Source organism: Eulemur rufifrons, chromosome 20 (genome assembly GCF_041146395.1).
Source record: "Eulemur rufifrons isolate Redbay chromosome 20, OSU_ERuf_1, whole genome shotgun sequence".
Lineage (NCBI taxonomy): Eukaryota > Metazoa > Chordata > Mammalia > Primates > Lemuridae > Eulemur > Eulemur rufifrons.
The window spans coordinates 6,370,846-6,397,399 of NC_091002.1; the positions used below are offsets into that span (position 1 = coordinate 6,370,846).

The 26,554-nt window shown below is 36.6% G+C and overlaps 2 protein-coding genes across 2 annotated transcripts in view; one reads left to right on the forward strand and one right to left on the reverse strand.

The window, feature by feature from the left end:
• The window catches only part of FGFR3 (fibroblast growth factor receptor 3), a 366,177-nt gene extending 344,333 nt beyond the window's left edge, over nt 1-21,844 (forward strand). The window contains exon 19 of the transcript XR_011236403.1: nt 21,805-21,844. The gene's annotated coding sequence lies outside the window, so the exon portion shown is untranslated. The remainder of the gene's footprint in view (nt 1-21,804) is intronic.
• The window catches only part of POLN (DNA polymerase nu), a 151,881-nt gene that overhangs the window by 97,582 nt on the left and 27,745 nt on the right, over nt 1-26,554 (reverse strand). Inside the window, exons 5-6 of the mRNA XM_069496180.1 lie at nt 18,152-18,264; nt 780-937 (exon numbers count right to left, since the gene is read on the reverse strand). Coding sequence (XP_069352281.1) covers nt 780-937; nt 18,152-18,264 — 271 coding nt within the window. The remainder of the gene's footprint in view (nt 1-779; nt 938-18,151; nt 18,265-26,554) is intronic.

Below are 26,554 nucleotides of genomic sequence, written 5' to 3' on the forward strand. Positions count from 1 at the left end.
TTTTTAAATTAAGGGAGAGTGCATTTCTGTTACTTACAGTCTCTATTGGCACAGACCTTCACCTCCCAGATGTGGGGAGGAAATGCATGAAGCAAATGCCCCCAGCTCAATGCCTGGCACATAGCACAGGCTCACATCACCTCCTGCTGTGCTCTGAGTCCTTGAGCTCCCCCAGCACTCTGCATATTCTTCCAGCAGTTCTTTTACCACTTAGCTGTTTGCTGAAAACTAAGAAGCCTGAAAAGACTGTGGCCATGCCGCCGCTTCCAACAGAGCCCTCTCCTCCGGGGCCTGCTGTGGCCTCTCTCTGGGCTCCATGCACAGTTCAGTCAGTGCTTCCTGACAATCAGGGACCGCTCCAGCAGGGGAAGCCCTGGAGAGATGCATCAGAACAGTCCCTAGTTCTCCCCACATGGACTGAGCAGCGGCTGTCCCAGGACTTCGGCATGGTGGCCACATCATTAGCATCAAGGATTTGTGAATGAGCAACTCTCTGCTCAGGGAGCAGGCAACTTTGGCCCCAGAAAGTCTATTTAGAAGAATCACACTGTGAACGGGATTTCCCAGGAACAAGTTTCACAGAAGAATGGAAATTACTCATTCTTATTCAACATCTTCTACCAGAAACACCAGGATCAAAAATATTTGTGCTGAATAAGTGAAAATGAATATTGGAAGTGTTCTTTTTACTACTAGACTACCTATAAAGTAGGAAAAGTTTCTAGAAAAACATTAGGATTGTATTAAGGTTGATAAAACCTTATCTTAAAACAACTCACCACTATATTTCTTGAGGAATTTCCATATGTGCTGCCCACTTTAACTGTAATGGATTTTTCAAAGTATTTTGCCACTAAATCTTCAAAAGAAGGTGTGGCATCACTAGGATCTATAAGCCAAGCAGCAATTCTGGGATCTAGTCCTACAAAATCAGCAACTGAAGAGAAAAGGTTCATTTAGTCATTCCAAGAAAAGACAATAATTATCATTTTTCCTGCTTTGACAAGGTTCTTAAGGTTCAAATGCATAATAATAATATTAGCATCCCCTCAGATTACAGAGCCAGGCCAAAGTGACTCTCCATCATTCTCAAGAATTTTAAACCTCTGATGAACTGGCCTCAACAAACCCAGGTCCCACATGGCCCATCTCCATGGGCATCACGTTAAAGAAGCAGATCTCACAGCCAAAAAGGAGTGGGACTCCAAGCTCACGTGGAATTTGGATCTCCCAAAAGCTTTTTAGCTTGTTAAAAGCTATCAAAGTCAACACACTAGGCCCCACTTTCCTCTCCCTGTTCCTGCTCCTTTCCCCTGGGATTCCTGTCTGCCGAATCCCCCAACCCAGCCTCTAGCCAGGCTGTCTTCTCTGGCACTGCATGGTGGTATCAGGAGCCCAGGCCTCCCGGGTAAAAGGAAGAAGAGCAGAAGCTGCCTGAGCACATGTGGGATCCTCATCACTGAATGCTGGGGTGGGTGGGCAGTGTGCGTGCAGCAAAGGTGCTTTGGCATCCACTCTGCAGTGAGACACTATGCCGAGAACACAGGGCCCGGATTTAGAACCCACCATGAGCCTGGGAGGCCACTTTCCCCCTTCAGTGTTAGCTTCCTCAACTGCAAACTGGGGGAAAAGATTACTGTAAATATCTGTGAGATACATGTAAAAGTTCTTTCTACAAAATAAAACTGATATTTGCTAAACAGAAAAATTTTAGTACCAGAGTACTTTAGACATGGATGTTGGGGCTTATAAATTAACAGATAACCTAAATCCTAAAGTGATTTCTTTTTAAGTTAATTTTGAATTGTGCCATACAAAAATAAGGCTTTGCCTTTAAATAAAACTATAGTTTTAGATCATATCATATTAAATGTTATATTTTCTGGTGGCTTTAAATTATACTATAATAGGCTAAGAAATTTATATTTACCAAAGCAGCCAGTATTATGACTCTTTCATTTGACATCCACAGGGCTCTTAGATTGGCAGATTTGGAACTCTGAATGAGGAGGCAGTAGTCATCTGGCTGCGGCCATAGGGCAGCAACGTCTGACTGTATGTAACACTGTCTGACCAATAGGACTGTTTCATTTCCCCTGCCTTTTCAAAGCTCTAATGTTCTAAAATTAAGGGTTTTTATCAACATATATTTTTTAAAATCCTTGGGTAAAGTCTGGAACTGCTGGAATGCTCTGGGGAGCTGGTCCCTATAAACTCTTGCAACTGACAAGCTAAAGCTGCCAGGACAAATCCCCATGCTGGGAGAGAAAAAGCCAGTAGTTGAAAAAGAAATGCCAATAAGATGAGATTTTAAATAAGCTAAGAAAAATTAAGAAAATGATAAAAAGCTATGAAAACATAAATCAGAATTAGAAACACTTAGAAATTAGGTGACTTAGAAAAAGAAAAATTATACAAAGAAATGACAGAATCCAGGAAAGAAAAAATTTTTTAAAAATTCAGAAATAAAATAAAAACTAAATGGTAAGACCCAAAAGCAAATAAATATAATGGATAATGCCTTAAGTGAAAAAGAAGATAGAAAAGAGAATATTTTCAAAAATCAAAAAGAACTGAGATTTAGAATCGATTCTAGATAAAAAGTGACAAATATGATAAAGTGATAAATGTGAAAGATTCAACATACAAAATAGTTCAAAGAAAAAAATTAAACTAATACTGAACTAAACACTGTAAGTCAAGATGACTTTAAACTACATGTTAATGGACACATGCGTAATCAAGATAGTGTAGTACTGACACAGGACAGACATAGAGGTCAATGGAACAGATTGAGAGTCCAGAAATACACTCATACATCAATGGTTGATTGATTTTCAACAAAGGTACTAAGAATGAAGTTGGACCCTGTAGTGGGTTGAATGGTGGTCCCCAAAAGATATATATTCACCCAGAACCTCAGGATGGGCTCTCATTTGAAATAAGGGTCTTTGCAGATGTAATTATGTTAAGAATCTTGAGAGGAGATCACCTTGGATTAGGGTGGACCCTAAATCCAATGATGGTGTCCTTATAAGAGACAAAAAAGGAAAAAATGTGTAGAGACACAGAGAGAAAAGGCTATGTGAAGAAGGAGCAGAAATTGGGGTGAGATGTCTACAAGTCCAGGAATGCCAAGAATTGTCAACCACCACCAGAAGCTAAGAGAAAGTCATGGAATGGATTCTCCCTCAAAGACTCCAGAAGGAATCAGCCCTGCCAACACCTTAATTTGGGCTTCAGGCTTCCAGAACTGTGAGAGAATAAATTTCTGTTGTTTTAAGTTGTGATAATGTGTTCACAGCAATCCTAGGAAACTAATACAGGCTCCCTACCTTATACCATATGCAAAAATTAACTCAAAACAGATCATAAACCTAACTGTAAGAGCTAAAACTATAAAACTCTTGGGGGAAAAAAACCTAAGAGTAAATCTTTGTGTCCTTGGACTAAAAAATGGTTTCTTAGATTTGATACCAAAAACATAAGTAACAAAAGAAAACTTGTATAAATTTGATTTCTTTAAAATAAAAAACTTTTGTGCTTCAAAAGACACCATCAAGAGAGCAAAAAGATATCTTACAGATTAGGAGAAAATATTTGCAAATCATATATCTGACAAAGAACTTATATTAGAATTTATAAATAATTCTCAGAACTAAACAACAAAAAGACAAATACCCCTATTTAAAAATGAACAAAATATATGGATAGATATTTCTCCAAAAAAGATACACAAATGGACAATAAGCACATGAAAACATGCCCAATATCATTAGTCATCATGGAAATACAAACCAAAACCACAATGAACTCTCACTTCACATCTACTACGATGACTAAAATAAGAGATAGACAACAATAAGTATTGGCAAGGATGTGGAGAATTAGTACTCTATATATTGCTGGTTGGATTATAAAATGGTATAGCTACTTTGGAAATCAGTTTGACAGTTCCTTAAAAAATTAAATATAGAGTTACCACATGACCCAATAATTCTACTTCCAGATATATACCCAAGAAAATTGAAAACAGGCTGAGTGCAGTGGCTCATGCCTATAATCCTAGCATTTTGGGAGGCTGAGGCAGGAGGATAACTTGAGCCCAGGAATTTGAGACCAGCCTGGGCAATAGTGAGCCTTTGTCTCTACAAAAACTAAAAAAATTAGTCAGGTGTGGTGGTGTGCACCTGCAGTCCCAGCTACTCAGGAGGCTGAGGCAGGAGGATCACTTGAGCCCAGGAGATGGAGACTGCAGTGAGCTATGATAACATCACTACACTCCAGCCTGGGTGACAGAGAGAAACCATGTCTTAAGAAAACCCAGAAAATATATGTCCATACAAAAACTTGTATACCAGTGTTCATAGATAGCATTAATCATAATAGCCAAAAAGTGGAAACAACCCAAATGTCCATCAGCTGAAGAATGGATAGACAAATGTGAATACCATTCAGCCATAAAATGGAAAAAAATATTGATATATGCTACAAAATGGATGAATCTTTAAAACATTAGGCTAGGCCGGGCGCGGTGGCTCACGCCTATAATCCTAGCACTCTGGGAGGCTGAGGCGGGCGGATCGCTCAAGGTCAGGAGTTCAAGACCAACCTGAGCAAGAGCGAGACCCCCGTCTCTACTAAAAATAGAAACAAATTATCTGGACAACTAAGAATATATACAGAAAAAATTAGCCGGGCATGGTGGCACATGCCTGTAGTCCCAGCTACCCGGGAGGCTGAGGCAGGAGGATGGCTTGAGCCCAGGAGTTTGAGATTGCTGTGAGTGGGGCTGATGCCATGGCACTCTAGCCTGGGCGACAGAGTGAGACTCTGTCTCAAAAAAAAAAAAAAAACAAACAAAAACCATTAGGCTAAGTTAAAAAAGCCAGTCACAAAAGGCCACATATTGCCTGATTCCATTCATACAAAATGTTCAAAATACACAAATTGAGAGAAGGAAATCAGATTAGTGGTTGCCATACTCTGAGAAATGAGGGAATGTGGAGTAACTGCTAATGAGTACAAGGTTTCTTTTTGGGGTGATAAAAATGTTCTGAAATTGCATAATGGTGATGGATGCACAATTCCATGATTACCCTAAAACACCTGATAGTATACTTTAGAAGAGTGAATTTTATGATATTTAATTATATCTTAATAAGTCTGCTTTTATTTTGGATATGCCAAAAAAGCATTTTATTGTTTTTTTCTTTTTTAAAAAATTTTAATCCCCAATGTGATACAAAAAGATTTTTTTTTTATTTTTTTTTATTTTGAGACAGAATCTTGCTCTATTGCCCTGGCTAGAGTGTAGCGGTGTCATCAGAGCTCACAGCAACCTCAAACTCTTGGGCTCAAGCAATCCTCCTGCCTCAGCCTCCTAAGTAGCTGGGACTACAGATGTACACCACGACTCCTGGCTAATTTTTCTATTTTTAGTAGAGACAGGGTCTTGTTCTAGCTCAGCTGGTCTCGAATTCCTAACCTCAAGTAATCCTCCTGCCTCCCAGGTGCTAGGATTACAGGCATGAGCCACTGTGCCTGGCCACAAAAAGCTTTTTTTGAAGGTTCATACATACCTTGGAAAATTGACTCAAAACAATCAACAATAAGACACAGTCTAGTAAAACAACTAGTTCTTAAAGAAAAAAGGAAAGCAAAACAAACAAAATCCTTTCAGGCAAACAGAACAAGTCACTAATTAGAGAAAGAAAATCAGATTTTCGCCACACTTTCTGAAAGCATCATTTTATGCCAAAAAAGCAATAGTATTTCATATTTTAGAAAGACAAGGAAAGAGGATTTCAGCCAATGATCTTGTATGGAGCCAAACTGACCTCCAAGTCCAAAGTATTCTTCAGCGTGTTTGAAAGGAGATACAAACTCATGATCAATGAGCTTAAACAAAAGTCTTGTTATCCTGAATAGGAATCAGAAGTATCAGTATGGACTCATGATATAGTTTGTACTTAAAAAGATATAAACTTCCTGGACTGGAAACAAAGGCCAACACAATAGTAATGTACATACCCAGTAACCAAATCCTGGTTGCTAAGTGTCATTTTCATTAAAGTAACAGGACTCCTCCGTGAAATGGCTAATTCCAGGTCTAGGGCAGGAAAGGTACAAGATGAACCTAAACTATCTTGCCATATCATAAATTAAGGAAGATGCCCAGACTACTAGGCTTGTATAACAAGGACTCCTCCCTAACTCATCAAAGTTGGCATGCAATGGAGCAAAACACATGAAATATGTCTAAAGCCATATGTTCATAATGATACTAAAATTAAAAGCCTTTTTGATCACCCTTTGCTTATTCTACGGAACAATTCATTATTTTCAAAACAGGTAAATAAAGAGAAAGAACCAAGTTTTATCCTCCCATTTACAAATGAAGTACACTTAGAGTAACCAAATAGATGAGGGGGGATTATTTCTCTTTATGGAAGTATTCTGGCTAATAAATGAAAAGGTATAATAGATTTTAAATATCACCATGTTGCAATTAACAAACCTAGACAATGACAACCAATAGCTTCTACTTTTACAAAAAAAAGATAAACGACCAGCCTGGCAAAAGTATATATCTCCTGGCAAAAGTACACAACAGCACTGTGAACAAATGTGAACCTGAACGAGGCAGTCCTTCAAGACAAATCCTGAGTTGACTAACTGGGCCTAAATTTAAAATAAAGTTAAGGAGCCATTTGCTAACTAGAGGTCACATACTCCAAGTTCCCTGAAAACCCACACTGTTTTAACTTTGGGACTTTCAGAGCTCACCTGAACCAACCAATCAGAAATCACCTGCCTTGGCCAATCAGGGTTCAGCTGTATCTACCAATCAGACTCAGCAACATCAACCAATCAGAACTGAGTTCCAATCCTTCATTTGCATGAATGGACCTGATTGGGAACCTGGGTGGGAACCTTTGCAACAACCCCCCAATTCTCCCTTTGTTCTCTGGAACACACCTTTGTTTTACACTGGAGTCTGTCTCCCAGTTTGTAAACTGTTCACTGGAATAAAACCTCCAAATTACTTTTCAAAGGACTTTTTTTTCACACCACTTATGAAGTAATCTTGCCCTCCCAAAATCTAACCTGAATATGATCAATTCTCTGGACCTAATTGCCAGTTTATAAGAAATAGAAGAAAGGGAACATGTTAAACAACAAGAAGGGGATGTGATTTGCAAAATCCAGACTGTGGAAAACCCTATAAGACAAACAACCTGGTTTCTGGTTTCTTCAACAACAAAACAATTGCAAGGAAGAAAAAAAGGAGGGAGAACATATAGATTAAAAGAGGCTTAAGAAATATAATCACACCTATTCTAAGGTATAGGCCTTGTTTCGATCTCCAATCAAATAAATTGTAAAAAATAAGAAACAAAAACAGTTACAGAACAACTGAGGAAGTGCAATCACTTACTATATAGCTAATAATATTGAGAGATTATTGGAGATGGAGTGATATCACCAAAATGGCAGAGTAAAAGTAAGCTGGCTTCACTTCCCCTCCACCCACAGAAAATTCAAACAACACCATTAGAAAGTGGGCAAAGGACATGAACAGAAACTTTGCAAAAGAAGATAGACTAATGGCCAGCAAACATATAAAAAATTGCTCAACATCTCTAACCATCAGGGAAATAAATGCAAATCAAAACCACAATGAGATTTCACTTAACTCCAATGAGAATGGCTTTTATCAAAAAGTCCCAGAACAACAAATGCTGGCATGGATGCGGAGAGATAGGAACACTCTTACACTGCTGGTGGGACTTCAAATTAGTACAACTTCTATGGAAAGTAATATGGAGATATCTCAAAGAACTAAAAATAGAACTACCATTTGATTCAGCAATCCCACTACTAGGCATCTACCCAAAGGAAAAAAAGTAATTTTATAATAAAGGCATCTGCACTCGAATGTTTACAGCAGCACAAGTCACAATTGCAAAGATGTGGAAACAACCCAAGTGTCCATCAATACATGAGTGGATTACTAAAATGTGGGATATGTATACCATGGAGTACTACTCAGCCATAAAAAACAACGGTGAACTAGCACCTTTTGTATTATCCTGGATGGAGCTACAGCCCATTCTTTGAAGTAAAGTATCACAAGAATGAAAAACAAGCACCACATGTACTCACCATCAATTTGGTACTAACTGATCAACACTTAGGTGCACACATGGAAGTAATATTCACTGGATGCCGTGCAGGTGGGAGGGAGGTGAAGAGATGGGTAAATTCACAATTAATGGGTGCGGAGTGCACTGTCTGGGGGATGGGCATGCTTGTAGCTCTGGCTCTGGGTGGTGCAAAGGCAATATATGTAACCAAAATGTTTGTACCCCCATAATATTCTGAAATTTAAAAATTAAAAAAAAAAACCAACTAATATACAGTGCTGAGATTATCACCAGCAATATCCCAGAACTCAAATTTAAAGATGAGACAATTCCTGGGGCCACAAAGAAGTGAAAAAGCTCCATGAAGAAAGTAAGAGAATGGGACTTTTATATCCATGACACCCTCCCCCCAATCTGCTAGACACCAAGTGTGTGAAAAGTTTCCCCCAACTCGTGGTTACTATCTCTCTTTTTTTTCTTTTGACAGAGCCTTGCTCTGTCACCCTGGGTAGAGTACAGTGGCATTATCATAGCTCACTGCAACCTCAACCTCCTGGGCTCAAGCGATCCTCCTGTCTCAGCCTCCTGATAGCTGGGACTATAGGTGTGCACCATCATGCCCAGCTAATTTTTCTATTTTTGGTAGAAACGTGGTCTCACTGTTGCTCTAGCTGGTCTCAAACTCCTGACCCCAAGAAATCCCCCTGCCTCAGCCTCCCAGAATGCTAAGATTACAGGCATGAGCCACTGCACCTGGCCATGGTTATTACTCTTGAAAAAGTGAGACCGAGGTGGAGGGCCAGTTTCCCCCTCATCTTGGGCTCCTTGGGCAGGAGACCTATCCCTGCCTCAACCTACAGTAAGCATCATGAGTGCCTGAAGGGAGAAAAACTCCTGATGACAGCTAGAGAAGGGGGTGGGGCAGGACTAGTATCTCTAAACTGGGAAACTCTGTTCTGTGTCTTGGACAAAGACACCAAATTAGTGTGGCTGGTCAGTAGCACCACACCATAGGAGGTATATATATATATATATATATATATATATATATATATATCTCCCATGGATCCCCTGGGAATGAATCCCTAGCCAGCTTTCCCACATTGCCAGGGTATACTCCTCCACAGGGATGGGTGGCAGCTCTCTGAAGTTTGCTAGAGCCAAGGCAAACCTGGGCTTGAGGTGTCATCTAGCACCAAAAAAGAGGCAGTAACCTAGCAAAAAAGATATTCAATAGGTATATTGCAATGAAATCTCTAAGCAAATATATCCAATAAAAACCAAAACAAGCCAGATATAAAAGACTGGAATAAATAACTAATCCTTCAATGCAAAGACATAGATGTATATCCACAAGAAACAAAAGCAAACAGGGAGCCATGACATTCCCAAACAGACATAACAAGGAGCTGGTGACTGACTTTAATGAGACGGCGATAGGTGAGGTCTCTGATCAAGAATTCAAAATAACATTTTCAAGGAATTTCAGTGATCTCCAAAATAACACAGAAAACAAATTCAGAATCTTTTCTTTTTCCTTAGACAGGTCTCACTCTGTCACCCAGGCTGAAGTACAACGGTACAATCAGAGCTCACTGTGGCCTCAAACTCCTGAGTCCAAGCAATCCTCCTGCCTCAGCCTCCTGAGTAGCTGGGATTACAGGCATGTACCACAACACTTGGCTAATATTTTTTAAAATTTTTCATAAAGACAAAGTCTTGCTACGTTGCTCAGGTTGGTCTTGAACTCCTGCCCTCAAGTGGATCCTCCCACCTTGGCTTCCCAAAGCACTAGGATTACAGGCATAAGTCACTGTACCCACCTGAAACTCAGAAATTTATCAGAGATTAAAATAATTTTAAAAATCAAAGAGAAATCTGGAACTGAGAAATATATCTGCTGAATTCAAAAATCCATTAGAGGCTCTCAAGAGGAGACTAGATCAAGCAGAGGAAAGTATCAATGAGCTTGAATATAAGCTATTGGAAAATATACAGTCAGAGGAGAAAAAAGAAAATAGAATGAAAATGAATGAAGAATGCCTACAAGATATAGAAAATGACCTCAACAGGGCAAATCTAAGAATTATTCTGTTCAAGAGGGAGCTGAGCAAGAGCAAGGGGTATAAAGCTTATTCAAAGCAATAATAGAAAACTTGCCAAAAAAACTTAAGATATAAATAATCAGGTACAGAAAGGTCAGAGGTCACAAAATAGATTAAACTCAAATAAAACTACCCCAAGCTATGTAATAAATTCTCAAGAGTCAAGGACAAAGAGAGGATCCTAAAGATCAACATGAGAAAACAAGCAAATAACACGTATAGGAGCTCCAATTCATCTAGCAATAGACTTCTCAACAGAAACCATACAGGCCAGAAGGGAGTTGGATGACGTATTCAAAGTGCTGGGGGGGGGGGGGAACCCTGCCAATCAAGAATTCTGTACCGGTAAAGCCATCCCTCAAACATGAAAGAGGAATAAAGTCCTAAACAAAGCTGAGGGAATGCATCACTATCAGGTCCATCTCACAAAAATGACTCATAAGTATATACGAAAACAAACAAAAATGCTAACGGAAGTTCATCAATCTGAAAGAAAAAAACCACTAATGTACAAAAAGAAAACGTTTGAAGATATAAAACCCACTGGTAAAAGTAAGTACACAAACTCAGAATACTCTAACATTGTAATTGTGGCATGCAATCCATTCATAACTCTAGAATGAAGACTAAAAGATGAATCTATCAAAAATAATAATGGTTATAGCAACCTGTTAAGAGATAGGCAATATAAAAATACATAAATTGAGGCCAAGAAAAGTCAAAATGTGGAGGGGATGGAGTTAAAATTTTTTAGTTAGAGTTTTTTAGTTTTTCCTTTTTTTTTTTATTTTTTTGGGATCAAAGATACGTTGTCATCTGTTTAAAATAACCTGTTATAACTACAAGATGTTTTTTGTAAGCTTCACAGTAACCACAAAGCAAAAACTTATAATAAATACACTAAAAATAAAAAGCAACAAATTAGAACATATTATCAGAGAGAATCACTTAACCATAATGGAATATAGGAATAAAAGAAGAAAGGAAGAGCGCAGTTACAAAACAATCAAAAAACAAGTAACAAAATGGCAGTAGCAAGTCCTTACATATCAATAATAATATTGAATGTAAATGGACTAAATTCTCCAATTTAACACATTAATTGCCATGTGAGTTGTATTTAACTCATGCTAGTTTTGAGCCTGGGGCTTCATGAAGTATATGTAATTCGCATGTCTCTTTACCTTGGGAGCTGCATGGTGCACAGGCAACTCACACTGCCATGCTGTCGCATACATGTTACATGATGGGTGGCCCCCTGGGCAAAACCCTGCAGTTGGTTTGTGAAAATCTAACTTGTTGATGTTCTTATTGTTATAATTAATATTGACAATTTAATTGCATATAACACACACACACAGAAAACAATAAAAAAAACCACAAATTTTTTCATTAAATTAGAAAGAATCATTTTGTTTTTGAAGTTTTTATTCTGTTTTCATAATAAAACACTGTGGTCCCAAGGAAAAAAATTTTTTTCCAGTGTGGCAGTCAATGTGTTAAAGATATGGAGTGGCTGAATGGATAAAGAAATAAGACCTAACTATATGATGCTTATGAGAAACCCACTTTACCTATAAAGACACATATAGACTAAAAGTAAAGGAATAGAAAAGGTTCCATACAAAGAGAAACCAAAAAAGAGCAGGAGTAGATATACTTATATCAGATAAAATAGACAACAAGCCAAAGACTATAAAAAGATTCAAAGAAAGTCACTACATAATGATAAAGGGGTCAATCCAGCAAGAGGATATAACAATTATAAACATCTATGCAACCAACACAGGACCATTCAAGTACATAAAGCAAACATTAATGGATCTAAAGGAAGAGACAGACTGTAATACTGTAATAGCAGGGGACTTCGATACCCCACTTTCAGTAATGAACAGATCATCTACATAGAAAATCAACAAAGAAATATTGGAGTTAAACTATACACTAGACCAAATGGGCCTAACTAACATTTATAGAACATTTCACCCAACTGCAGCAGGATACACATTTTACTCACCAGAATACGAAACATTCTTTAGAATAGACCATAAGTTAGATCACAAAACACATCTCAACAAATTCCAAAGAGTCAAAATCATATCAAGTATCTTTTCTGACTACAGTGGAACAAAAATAGAAATCAAAGACAAAAGGAACCTTGGAAACTACACAAATGCATGGAAATTAAACAAAATGCTCCTGAACAATCAATGGGTCAGTGAGGAAATTAAGAAGTAAATTTTAGGCCGGGTGCGGTGGCTCACGCCTGTAATCCTAGCACTCTGGGAGGCCGAGGCGGGTGGATCGTTCAAGGTCAGGAGTTCAAGACCAGCCTGAGCAAGAGTGAGACCCCGTCTCTACTAAAAATAGAAAGAAATCATCTGGCCAACTAAAATATATATATAGAAAAAATTAGCCGGGCATGGTGGCGCATGCCTGTAATCCCAGCGACTCGGGAGGCTGAGGCGGTAGAATTGCTTAAGCCCAGGAGTTTGAGGTTGCTGTGAGCTAGGCTGACGCCACGGCACTCACTCTAGCCCAGACAACAAAGCGAGTCTCTGTCTCAAAAAAAAAAAAAAAAAAGAAGTAAATTTTAAAATTTCCTGAAACAAATTAAAATAGAAATATGACATACCAAAACCTATGGGATACAGTAAAAGCAGAACTAAGAGGGAATTTTATAGCAATAAATACCTATGTCAAAAAAGTAAAATGACTTCAAATTAACAACCTAACATTGTACCCCAAGGAATTAGAAAAGCAAGACCAAACCAAAACCAAATATGGTAGAAGGAAAGGTATAATAAATATCAGAACAGAAATAAATAAAATTGAGACAAAAATACAAAAGATCAATGAAATGAAAAGTTAAAAAAAAAATTGGAAAAAAAAAAAAAAAGACAAACAAAATTGGCCAGGCATGGTAGCTCGTATCTGTAACCCCAGCACTTTAGGAGGCAGAGAAGGGAGGAGCACTTGAGGCCAGGCATTTGAGAACAGCCTGGGCAACACAGTGAGACCACTACTCTATAAAAAAAAATAAGAAAAATTAGCTGGGCATGGTGGCATACACCTATAGTCCTAGCTACTCAGGAGGTTGAGGTGGAAGGGTTGCTTGAGCCCAAGAGTTCAAGGTTGCAGTAAGCTATGATCACACCACTGTATTCCAGCTGGGGCAAGAGAGCAAGCCCCTATCTCTTAAATAAATAAATGGTAAACAAAATTGACAAAGCTTTAGCTAGACTAAGAAAAAAAGACAAAAGACCCAAATAAATAAAAACAGAAATGAAAAAGGAGATATGACAAGTGATACCACAAAAATACAAACAATCATTAGAAACTGTTAAGAATAACTATCTGCCAATGAATTGGAAAACCTAGAAAAAATGGATAAATTCTTGGACATATATAACTTACCAAGATTGAATCCTGAAGAAATAGAAAAGCTGAACAAATCAATGAGTAATGAGATTGAAGCCATAATAAAAAGTCTTCCATCAAAGAAAAGCCGAAGACCTGATATGGCTTCACTGCTGAATTCTACCAAACATTTAAAGAACTAATACCAATTCTACTCAAACTCTTTTAAAAAAAAAAAAAATCAAAGAAAAGAAAGTACTTCCAAACTCGTTCTATGAGGCCAGCATTACCCTAATACCAAAACTGAACAAGGAACAACAAAAAGAAAAAACTACAAGCCAATATCCCTAATGGATGTAGATGCAAAAATCCTCAAGAAAATACTAGCAAACTGAATTTAACAACTCACTGAGAAGATCATTCACCATGATCAAGTAGAATTCAACCTGCAGATGCAAGGATGGTTCAACATATACAAATCAATAAACATGATACACCACATTAACAGAACCAAGAAAATCATATGATCATTTCAATAGATGCTGAAAAAGCATGTGGTAAAATTCAAAATCCCTTTATGATAAAAATACTCAACAAACTGGGTATAGGAGGAATATACTTTAAAACAAAAAAGGCCGTATATGACAAACCCAGAGTTAACATCATACTGAACAGGGAAAAATTAAAAAGCCTTTCCTTTAAGATCTGGAACAAGACAAGGATACCCACTTTTACCACTTTTATTCAACATAATACTGCAAGTCCCGGCCAGAGCAATTGGACAAGAAAAAGAAATAACATCCAAATTAGAAATAAAGAAATCAAAATATCCATGTTTGCAGATGATATGATCTTATATTTGGAAAACTCTAAAAGCAACACCAAAAAACTATTAGAACTGATAAACAAAGTCAGGGAAGTTGCAGGATACAAAATCAACATAACAAAAATCAGCAGCATTTATATACAACAATAGCAAACAATATGGAAAAGAAACCAAGAAAGCAATCTCATTTATAATAGCTACAAAAATATAAAATATCTAGGAATAAATTTAGCCAAATAAGTGATAGACCTCTGTAAGAAAAATTATAAAGTTCTGATGAAAGAAACTGAAGAACACACACAAAAAATGGGAAGATATTCCATGCTCATGCATTGGAAGAATTAATATTGTTAAAATGTCAATACTACATAAAGTGATCTACAGATTCAATGCAATCCCTATCAAAATACCAATGACATTCTTTACAGAAATAGAAAAAATAATCCTAAAATTTATATGGAACCACAAAAGACCTTGAATAGCCAAAGCAATTCTGAGCAAAAAGAACAAAGCCGGAGGCATCATGCTACTTGACTTCAAAATATGCTACAAAGCTATTGTAACCAAAACAGCATAGTACTGGCCTAAAAACAGATACATAGACCAATGGAACAGAATAGAGAACCCAGAAATAAATCCATGCATTTACAGCCAACTCATTTTCAACAAGGGTGCCAAGAACATACATTGGGGAAAGGACACTCTCTTCATAAATGGTGCTAGGAAAACTGGATAAATAGGCTAATAAGCATATGAAAAAATACTCAACATCATTAATTGGCAGAGAAATGTGGATTGAAACCACAATCTCATCTTATACCAATCAGAATGATACTATTAAAAAGAAAAAAAATAACAGATGTTAGTGAGGATACAGAGAAAAGGGAACTCTTAAAACTGTTGGTTGGAATGTAAGTTAGTGCAACCTCTATGGAAAACAATATGGAGATTTCTCAAAGAACTAAAAATAGAACTACCATACGACCCAGCAATCCCATTTCTTGGTATCTACCCAAGGGAAAAGAAATCAACATATAAAAAAGATATCTGCATTCCTATGTTTATAGGAGCACTATTCACAATAACCAAGATATGGAATCAACCTAAGTGTCCATTAACAGGGGATTGGATAAAGAAGATGTGGCATATATACACAATGGAATACTATTCAGCTATAAAAAAGAATAAAATCATGTCTTTTGCAGCAATATGGATGGAACTATAGGCCATTATCTTAAGTGAAACAACTCAGACACAGAAAAACAAATACTGCATGTTCTCACTTATAAGTGGGAACTAAATAACATGTACATAAGGAAGCAGAGTGTGGAACAATGAACAATGGAGACTTGGAGGGGTGAGGGGTGGGGGTTGGGAGAGCAGTGGATAATGGAAGGTTGCTTGGTGGATACAATATGTGTTGCTTCAGTGATCTATTTACTAAAGATACTTGCAGATGGAGACTTAAAGAAAGAAAAAAAAAAAAAATTTACTGAAGGCCCTGACTTCACCACTATGCAATATATCAATGAAACAAAATTGCACTTGTATCCCATGAATATATTAAAAAACATTAATGGGAAAAAGCAAACAAACTGAATAACTATATGCAGAAAAATGAAACTAGACTCCTATCTCTCACTATATACAAAATCCAAATAAAAATGGCTTGAAGTCATAAATCTAAGACATGAAACTACGAAACTACTAAAAGAAGACATTGGAGAAACACTCCAGAACATTGGTATGGGCAAAGATTTTTTTGAATGAGACTTCAAAAACACAAGCAACAAATGCAAAAATAGACAAATGGGATTACATCAAGCTAAAAAGCTTCTGCACAGCAAAGGAAACAACAAAGTGAAGTGACAACCCAAAGAATGGGAGAAAATATTTGCAAACCATCCATCTGACAAGGAATTAATAATCAGAATACATAAGGAACTCAAACAACTCAATAGCAAAAACCACAAATAATCTGATTTTAAAATGGGCAATAGATTGAAAAGGCATTTCTCAAAAGATGACATACAAATGGCCAACAGTTATGTGGAAAAAATGCTCAACATTACTAATTATCAGGGAAATGCAAATCAAACCACACTGAGACATCATCTCACTCCAGTTAAATGCCTTTTATTAAAAAGACAGGGAATAACAGATGCTGGCAAGGATATCAAGAAAGAACCCTTGTACACTGTTTGTGGGAGTCTAAATTAGTACAGCCACTATGGAAAATAGTATGGAGGTTTCTCAAAAAACTAAAAATAGAAGTACCATATGATCCAACGATCCCACTTCTGGGTACATGTCCAAAAGAAAGGAAATCAATATATCAAAAATATATCTGTAACCCTATGTTTATTGCAGCACTACTCACAGTAGCCAAAATATGGAATCAATTAAGTGTCCATCAATGAATAAATGGACAAAGAAAATGTGGTATATATACACAATGGAATATTATTCAGCCATAAAAAAGAATGAAATCCTATCATTTACAGCAATATGACTATAATGGGAAGTCACGATATTAAGCAAAATAAGCCAAGCACAGAAAAATATTGTGTGTTCTTACTCATATGTGGGAGCTAAGAAAGTGGATTTCATGAAGATAGACTGGTGCTTACCAGAGACCAAGAAGGGTAGGGGGGAGAGAGAGATTAAGAGAGGTTGACTAATAGGTACAAAAATATAGTTAGATAGAAGAAACAATTCCTATAGATTTATAGAGTGTCTATAATAGACAATGATCTACTACATATTTTGAAATAGCTAGTAGAGAATAATTTGAATGCTTCCGGCATAAAGAAAAGATAAATGTTTAAAGTGATGGATATCCCAATTACCCTGATTTGGTTATTACACAATACATGAACGTACCAAAATATCACATATACCCCCAAAATATGTGCATCTATTATGTATCAATTAAAAAAAATTATTGGTGATTTTGGGGGGAAGATGATGGTATCATCTTAATAATAAAATCCCATATTTTAGTCATACAATTGAAATATTTACAGATTAGTCATATGATATGTAGGATTTGCTACAAAGTATCCATGGGGCGGGGGTTTGGAAGTATGGGGAGTTATAGAACAAAGACTGGCTGTAAATTGATAATTGTTGAAATTAGGTGAAGGGTATTTTTGTATGTGTTAGAAATTTTCTACAATAAAAACTGTTTTTCCTAACATTTTTTATGAACATTTTCAAACATAGACAATTTGAAAAGAATTATACAGTGAACATTCATGTATGTACCACCTAGATTCTACAATGAATATTTTTGTTCTATTTGTTTTATCTGTCCATCTAGTAAAAAAAAAATTACAAAAATCTTTACTATTTTAAATGAAAGGTAAAAAATGTGTCCTATATTGTTTTGATGTTAATTACTCTGAACTGTACTGTAATTCTTAGAAAGTTTATAAATTGTCTGTGGTAACAACAAATTCTATTCTGACCATGCTGCATAATTCTTTCCTATTTTAAATAATAAAAGTAATATATACTTGTAAAAATCCAAATAACCTGGAAACATAGAGGGAAAGTGCCTCCTTATGCTTAGGGCCCGTGAAGTGGTGCGTTCAGAGTCCGTGTGGTAGGTGGCCCCGGAGTGGTGTACACAGCAGCACTCACGGCCCTCCCATTCCCAGGATGAGCTGAAGAGTTAAATTTTAAAGACAATAAACACTGTAACTTACCATGCTTCCAACTGCCATTGCTACCAAAAAACTGTACCACTATTCTCACAAAATCCTTAGCATTAAAACAAATAACAGGGCATTTACATTTCAGTGTTTGAAATAGCACGTTGCTAGAAAATAAAAAGAAATTCACTGAGTTAGACATTAATTTAGAACTTTCAACCTTGGAAAAATATTATTACTACTCTGCTAATAGCTATCATGTAGAACAGGGGTAGGGAACCTTTTCATGTTGGAAGGCCACATTGATTTAGCTATAGTCAGATAAGGCCACATTCAAGAAACTTCAATTATACTTAAAAATGTATATTATATGTAAAACTCTACTATGTAAATAATAATTAAAAAAAATGAAAACTATTTGTTAATTTTAAAGTTAACGAACCTTTTAATGACTTTGTTGTGTCTGCTACTTGAATATTTGGTTGTAGCATGGAGGTCTGCAGTGTCAGTTGATCCTCTAGAATGGCTATCAGTCATTTGTGACCTTAAGGGGATCTTGATTTGGGTTAGGTAGGATTCACAGCAATAAGCGGTTGAAAAGCAAGAAAGCATTTTGGGGGCATGTTGCCAAAGGCATGGGTATTCTACTGCATTTTTCCACATTTCAATTGGATCTTTCTTAGCATCAAACAATGACTTCAAAATGTCATCTACTGAGAGCTCAATCAATTCTATCTGTAGTTCTTTAGGTGCCTTGGTGATATCAACTCAGTGAGGCTGAAATACTAATTTGAGTGTGATGTCATGATTCTCAGTCAGTGAACCTTTCATTGTGTTCTTCAATTAATAGATGTATAACAGCTGTGTATTCTTCAAATGATTCACAAAAATCATCCTGTTCATCAATGACCTTTGCTAACTGGGGAAAATATTCATCCAAAATTTCTTTTTGAAGAAGAAGTATTTTGAAAAAAGATAGCTTTTTTCAAAATGCTTGGATTTTTTTTTGCCACATACCATATATAGACTTAGTTTTACCTTGCAAAGAAATATTCAAGCCATTTTGATTTGACGTGATTATCACACAGAAATGCCGCATTCCTATAGTAATCTTATTTCAATAATTCACATTGCTGATTCTGTTCTTCATAAAATTTAACTATCTGCTCTCTCAGAGATAAAATTTTAGTTAACACCTGTCCCTGTGATAGACAACATACTTTAGAACAAGGCAAATCCACACTGAATCAACTTTAGCATGTTATGAAACTGACTATGCCATCTTGCATCTTCCAAAGAACCTCATTAATATGTTAATGAACATTTACTATAAAGAGAGATGGGCCCAAACTCTAAGCCACCAAAGCCATAAATCTCTCTTTACAGTAACTGTTCATTAATATAGTAATGAGTTTCTTTGGATAGAGCTGAGGAAGAAAGAAACCAGGAGCCAAATGAGCTCTGCACATTAAGTCAAAATGCAGTTAGATTTTGTCTTGTTCCGCAGACTTTTTCGGCTTTTTGCGTTGGATGTGATTTTACCTTGGTCTCCCTTGAACAGGGGCCAGGATGTTAGGGAGGGCAAGGTGCCAATAGCATGACTCTGGGCTTGATGGACTGGGGAGGGGTGCACGGGAGGGGAGTAGGGGGAGCAGGAGTGGAAAGTTGATGGGGGTCAATGGGAGGGAAGACTTGGTCTGGCTGGAGCTCCCTCCACTTTGATGTTCTTCCATGCCAGGAACTCAGAGATCCTCACTGAGGAAATCTCATAACTACACCATCCTCCACTAGTAAGAGACGCACACTAGTGGATTTCTATCTTCATAAGACAAACAACAAAAAGAATACCTTGTAAAATAAAATGGCTAAACATAATGTATAACTCAGTTGTATAAGTCGATTATGTCTCATTTGCAAAACAAAAAGACAGGTATAATATAAAAAAGCTAGACATATTCTGAAAAAGGAGACTCAAGTTGAAGTCTCAAGACTGATCAATGACTTTAATTATCTCTCTGAGCTTCAGTTTCCTCATCTATAAAATGGAGTTAATAAGACCTACTATGCAGAGATAATGTGAAGATAAAGAGAGATCATATATACAAAAAGACCCTGCACAGGTATTTAATAAATGTAATTAAATATGTTTTGTGCAAAAAAATTACTTATGTGTATAGTAAGTTAAATGTGATTTATTTAAATTTGTTTTGAATCTCAAAGATACAATTATAGAATTGGGATTGTTACTTCCAATTTTATGCTACTTAAGGCAATATCTTCATATAATTTTCCTGGAACTTATAAGAATTAAGCTTCAACACTCATTCATTCAATTATAGTACTGAAAAATTATTTATTAAGCACTTGCTCTGTGGAATTGTTGTTAGTGTTGGGAATACAAAAATGAACCAAACATAAAAATTTCTGCCCTCAGAGAGTTTAGGGGAAGATACACGGTAAACAAAATTAAGGAAGATACATAAAATGACATTGGTGGTAAGTATTAAAGAGAAATATGAAGAAGGGAAGGACGACGGGGAGTGTGTATGTGATGTTGGCAGTGGGGACTGTTTTATACAGGGCAGTCAAGGAAGGTCTGGATAATAAGGCAACTCTTGAGCAAAGACATGAAGGATAAGGTGAACAAAAGCCTAGTTGATGAAGGAAAGTTCTTTAAAGAAAATTTTAGCCAATATATGTGAAAGAAATGATAGCGTTAGAAAAATTACCACCTTACTAGCCATAATTAAATAAGTGATTCCAATGATCCTCATGAGTGGACAAAACCACTAAGGAAAAGTTTGGTAGAAAAGTTTACAAAAGGAAGGGATCATGCTGACACCATCTGAACCCACTGCTCCAGCTCACCACCATGAAAATTGGGACAACCCAATTACATCACTAAGGGAAGCCAGACAAAGTAGAGGACAGCCAGTGAAGTTTAAATTTCAGAAAAACAGTGAATAATTTTTATCTGAAAAAATTTAAATATTTCTTAGAGACGTATATTTTAGTACAAGTATGTCCCATGCAATTTTGGGGTGTGCTTATACTAAGGAAAAAATAGTTTATCTGAAATTCATATTTAGCGTGCACCACCTAAGAAATGTTGTGTGAAGAAAGTTGGACCTGAATAATTAAGCCTTTAGAACTAAACTCCAGATTACAGAAAATATGGATGAAAGGAGAAAGAACAAGTTAAAGAACCCCACAATGATGCAGACAGATAAATCCAGGACATGGGACCCTCCATAAGAGTGGGAAAGGGGTTGAGGGTTGCTCTAGATTAGAAGAGACAAAAGAGACATGACCACCAAATGTTATGTGTGGGTCTTGTTGAGTTCCCTATGTAGGTGGACATTTTAAAAAATTTCAATAGATTGGGGGTACAGGTGGTTTTTTGATATATGCATGAATTGTATGAAGTCAGGGCTTTCAGTGTACCAATCATCCAAATAGTATACATTGTACCTGATAGGTAGTTTTTGATCCCTCACCCCTCTCTCTGACCCCCCCCCCTTTCTGAGTCTCCAAAGTCTATTATAACACTCTGTATGACTATATACATCACTTAGTTCCCACTTACAAGTGAGTACATAAAGTATTTATTTTTCCATTCCTCAGATACTTCACTTACGATAATGGCTTCCAGTTCCATCTAAATTGCTGCAAAAGACATCATTTCATTCTTGTTTATGGCTGAATAGTATTCCACTGTGCGTGTGTGTGTGTGTGTGTGTGTGTGTGTACACACATACCACATTTTCTTTATCCACTCATAGGTTGGTGGGCACTTAGGTTGATTCCATATCTTTGCAATTGCGCTGTGATAAACATAGGAGTGCCTGGGTTTCTTTAACATATTGACTTCTTTCTCTTTAGATAGATACCCAGTAGTGGGATTGTTGCATGGAACGATACGTCTACTTTTAGTTCTTTGAGGAATCTCCACACTGTTTTCCATAGAGGTTGTATTAATTTACATTCCCACCAACAGTGTATAAGCATTCCCTTTTCACTGCATCTATACCAACATCTATCATTTTTTGACTTTTTAATAATGGTCATTCTGACAGGGGTAAGGTGATATCTCATTGTGGTTTTAATTTGCATTTCCCTGGTGCTTAGTGATGTTGAGCATTTTTTCATATATTTTCAGCCATCTGTATATTTTCTTTTGAAAAATGTCTGTTCATGTCTTTTGCCCACTTTTTTGTTCACATTGTGCACATATCCATTTTTTTGAACTCTTTTAATTGACAAATTATATATATTTGTGTGGTACAATGTGATGTTTGTGAATAATTAAATCAAGCCTATTAACATATCTATCCCTCACCTACTTATCTTTTTTTGTGTGTGTGGTGAGAACACTTTAAATCTACTCTTAGCAATTCTGAAATATACATTTTTCTTAAGTATAATCACCATGCTGTGCAAGATCACTAAAACTTATTTCTCCTAATTGAAGTTTTGTTCCCACTGATCAACATCTCTCCTTTCCCCATTACCCCACCACTCCCCTTCCTCCAGTCTCTGGAAACCACCCTTCTACTTTCTACTTCTATGAGACAAACTTTTCTAGATTCCACATATAAGTGAGATCGTGTAGTATTTGTCCTTCTGTGCCTGGCTTATTTCACTTAGCATAAGATCCTCCAGGTTCATCTATGTCGTCACAAATGACAGAATTTCTTTCTTTTTTAAGGTGGTATAGTATTCCATTGTATAAATAGACCACATTTTCTTTATCAGTTCATTTGCTGATGGACACTTAGGTTGATTCCATATCTTGCCTACTGTGAATAGTGCTGCAATGAACATGGGAGTACAGATATCTCTTTGACATAAGAATTTCAATTCCTTTGGATGTACACCCAGAAGAGGGATTACGGGAACATATGGTAATTCAATTTTTAGTTTTTTGAAGAACATCCATACTGTTTTCCATTACGGTTATACTAATTTACATTCCTACCAACTGTATACCAAGGTTTCCTCTTCTCTACATCCTCACCAATATTTGTTTTTATCTTCTTGATAACAGCCATTGTAACAAGTGTTAGGTGATATCTCATTGTGGTTTTAATTTGCATACCCTGGCCAGGCGAGGTGGCTCACACCTGTAATCCTAGCACTCTGGGAGGCCGAGGCGGGTGGATCGTTTGAGCTCAGTTCGAGACCAGCCTGAGCAAGAGCAAGACATCGTCTCTACTAAAAAAAAAAAAAAAAAAAAAAATAGAAAGAAATTATATGGACAACTAAAATATATATATATATATAACTAGCCGGGCATCATGGCGCATGCCTGTAGTCCCAGCTACTTGGGAGGCTGAGGCAGGAGGATTGCTTGAGCCCAGGAGTTTGAGATTGCTGTGAGCTAGGCTGATGCCACGGCACTCTAGCCTGGGCAACAGAGTGAGACTTTGTCTCAAAAAAAAAAAAAAAAATTGCATTCCCTGATGGTTAGAGATGTTGAGTTTTTCATGTATCTGTTGGCCTTTCATACGTCTTCTTTTAAGAAATGTCTGTTGACATTTATCTTAGTCCATTTGTACCGCCATAATAAAACACCACAGACTGGGTAATTTATAAATAATGGAAATGTATTTCTCACAGTTCTGGAGGCTACAAAGTTCAAGATCAAGGCACTGGTAGGTCTGGTGTCTGGTGAGGCTGCTCTTTGCTTCCCAGATGGTGCCTTGTTGCTGTGTACTCACAGGGCAGAAGGCAGAAGGGCAAAAGACTTGTATACTTTTTAATGTGGTTATTTTTTTCTTGCTCATTTGACTTCCTTGTAAATACTGGATATCAGTCCTTTGTCAGATATACACATTGTGAATATTTTTCTCCTGTTCTGTAGGTTGTCTATTTACTCTGTTGGTTATTTCTCTTGCTGTGCAGAAACTTTTTAGCTTAAGTCCCATTTATTTGTTTTTGTTGTATTTGCTTATGGGGTCTTAGACATAAATTCTTTGCCTAGGCCAATTTCCAAAAGAGTTTATCCTAAGTTTTCTTCTAGAATTTTTATGGTGTCAGGTCTTACATTTAAGTCTTTAATCCATCTTGAGTTAATTGTTGTGTATGGTAAGATATAGATCCAGTTTCATTCTTCTGTATGTGGCTCTCCAATTTTCCCAGCACCATTTATTGAATAGGGAGGGCATCCTTTCTCCTGCATGTGTTTTTGTCTGTTTTATCAAATGATCAGTTGGTTATATGTATACAGTTTTATTTCTGGGTTCTCTATTCTGTTCCATCGATCTATTTACATTTCTACTTTAACATCAATACCATCCTGTTTTGATTATTATAGCCTTGTAGTATAATTTGAAGTTGAATGATGTGATGCCTCCAGATGTGCATATTTATTTATTTATTTTTGATTAGGATTGCTTTGGTGGCTATTTGGGCTCTTTTTTGATACCATATGAAATTTAAGATTAGTTTTTCTAATTCTGTGAAAAATGATGTTGGTATTTTGATGGGAATTGATTGAATCTGTAAATCCGTTTGGGCAGAATGGACATTTTAACAATATTGATTCTTCCAAGTCATGAGCATGGAATGTTTTTCCATTTGTTTGTGTCATCAATGATTTCTTTTATTGGTCTTTTGTAGTTCTCCTTGCACAGATCTTTCACCTCCTTGGTTAAGTATATTTCTAGGTATTTTACTTATTTTATTTTTTGCAGCTATTGTAAATGGTATTGAGTTCTTGATTTGATTCTCAGCTTGGCTGTTATTAATGTATAGAAATGCTACTGATTTGTGTACATTAGTTTTGTAACCTGAGACTTTACTGAATTTATTCATCAATTCCAGGAGTCTTTTGAAGCAGTCTTTAGGGTTTTCCAGGTATAAGATCATATTATCAGCAAAGAGGGAAAATTTGACCTCCTCTTTTGCAATTTGGATGCCCTTTCTTTCTTTCTCTTGCCAGCTTGCTCTGGCTAGGACTTCCAATACTATGTTGAATAGAAGTGCTGACAGTGGGCATCTTTGTGTTCTTCCAATTCTTAGTGGGAATGTTTTCAACTTTTCCCCATTCAGGATGATGTTGGCTGTGGGTTTGTCATATATGGCTTTTATTATTTTTAGGTATAGTCCTTCTATGCTTAGTTTAAGCGTTTTTATCATGAAAGAGTGCTGAATTTTATCGAACACCTTTTCTGCATCTATTGAGATGATCATATGGCTTTTGTTTTAAATTCTGTTTTTGTGGTGAGTCACATTTATTGATTTCCATATATTGAACCATCCTTGCAATCTCTTTGATGAAACCCACTTGATCATAGTGAATTTTTTTTTGATGTGATGTTGGATTGTTTGCCAGTATTCTGTTCAGGATTTTTGCAACTATGTTCATGAGCGATATTGGTCTGTAGTTTTCTTTTAACCCTTTCCCAGCTTTGGATCAGGGTGATACTGGCTTCATAGAATGAGTAAGGGACGATTCCCTTCTTCTCAGTACTATGGAACAGTTTCAGTAGGATAGGCACCAGTTCTTCATAGGTCTCATAGAATTCAGCTGTGAATCCATCTTGTCCCGGGCTTTTTTGTTGTTGGGAGATTTTTCATTACTGATTCAGTCTTGCTACTCATTATCGGTCTCTTCAAGATTTCTGTTTCTTCCTGATTCAAGCATGGGAGGTTGTGTGTTTCCAAAAATTTATCAATTTCCTCTAGATTTTCTAATTTGTATGTGTAGCGGTATTCATAGTAGTCTCAGATGATCTTATGTATTTCTGTGGCATCAGTTTTAATGTTTCCCTTTTCATTTCTGATTGAGCTTTTGTGAATCCTCTCTTCTTTTCTTGGTTAGTCTAGCAAGCGGTCTGTCAATTTTGTTTATCTTTTCAAAGAACAACTTGTCATTTCATTTATCCTTTGTATTTTTTTTTTGTTTAAACTTAATTTAGTTCTGCTTTCATCTTTGTTATGTCTTGCCTTCTGCTAACTTTGGGTTTGCTTTGTTCTTGTATTTTTAGTTACCTGAAGTGTGACTTTAGGTTGATAATTTGATCTGTCTTTTTGATGTAGGCATTTACATTATAAATGTCCTTCTTAGCACTGCTTTTTCTGTATCCCAGAGATTATGGTAGCTTGTGTCACCACTGTCATTCAATTAGAAAAAATTTTATTTCCACCTTGATTTCATCATTGACCCAAAGATCCTTCAGCAACAGGTTGTTTAATTTCCATATATTTATATAGTTTTGAGAGTTCCTCTTGGAATTGATTTCGTTTTATTCCACTGTGGTCTGAGAAGATACATGGCATGATTTTGATTTTTAAAAATTTGCTGAGACTTGTGGGCTAACATATGGTCTATCTTGGAAAATGTTCCACATGCTGATGAGATGAATGTATATTCTGCAGTTTGGGGGGAGAATGTCTGAAGTTTTGGGGAAAATGTTCTACATGCTGATGAGAAGAATGTATACTCTGCAGTTT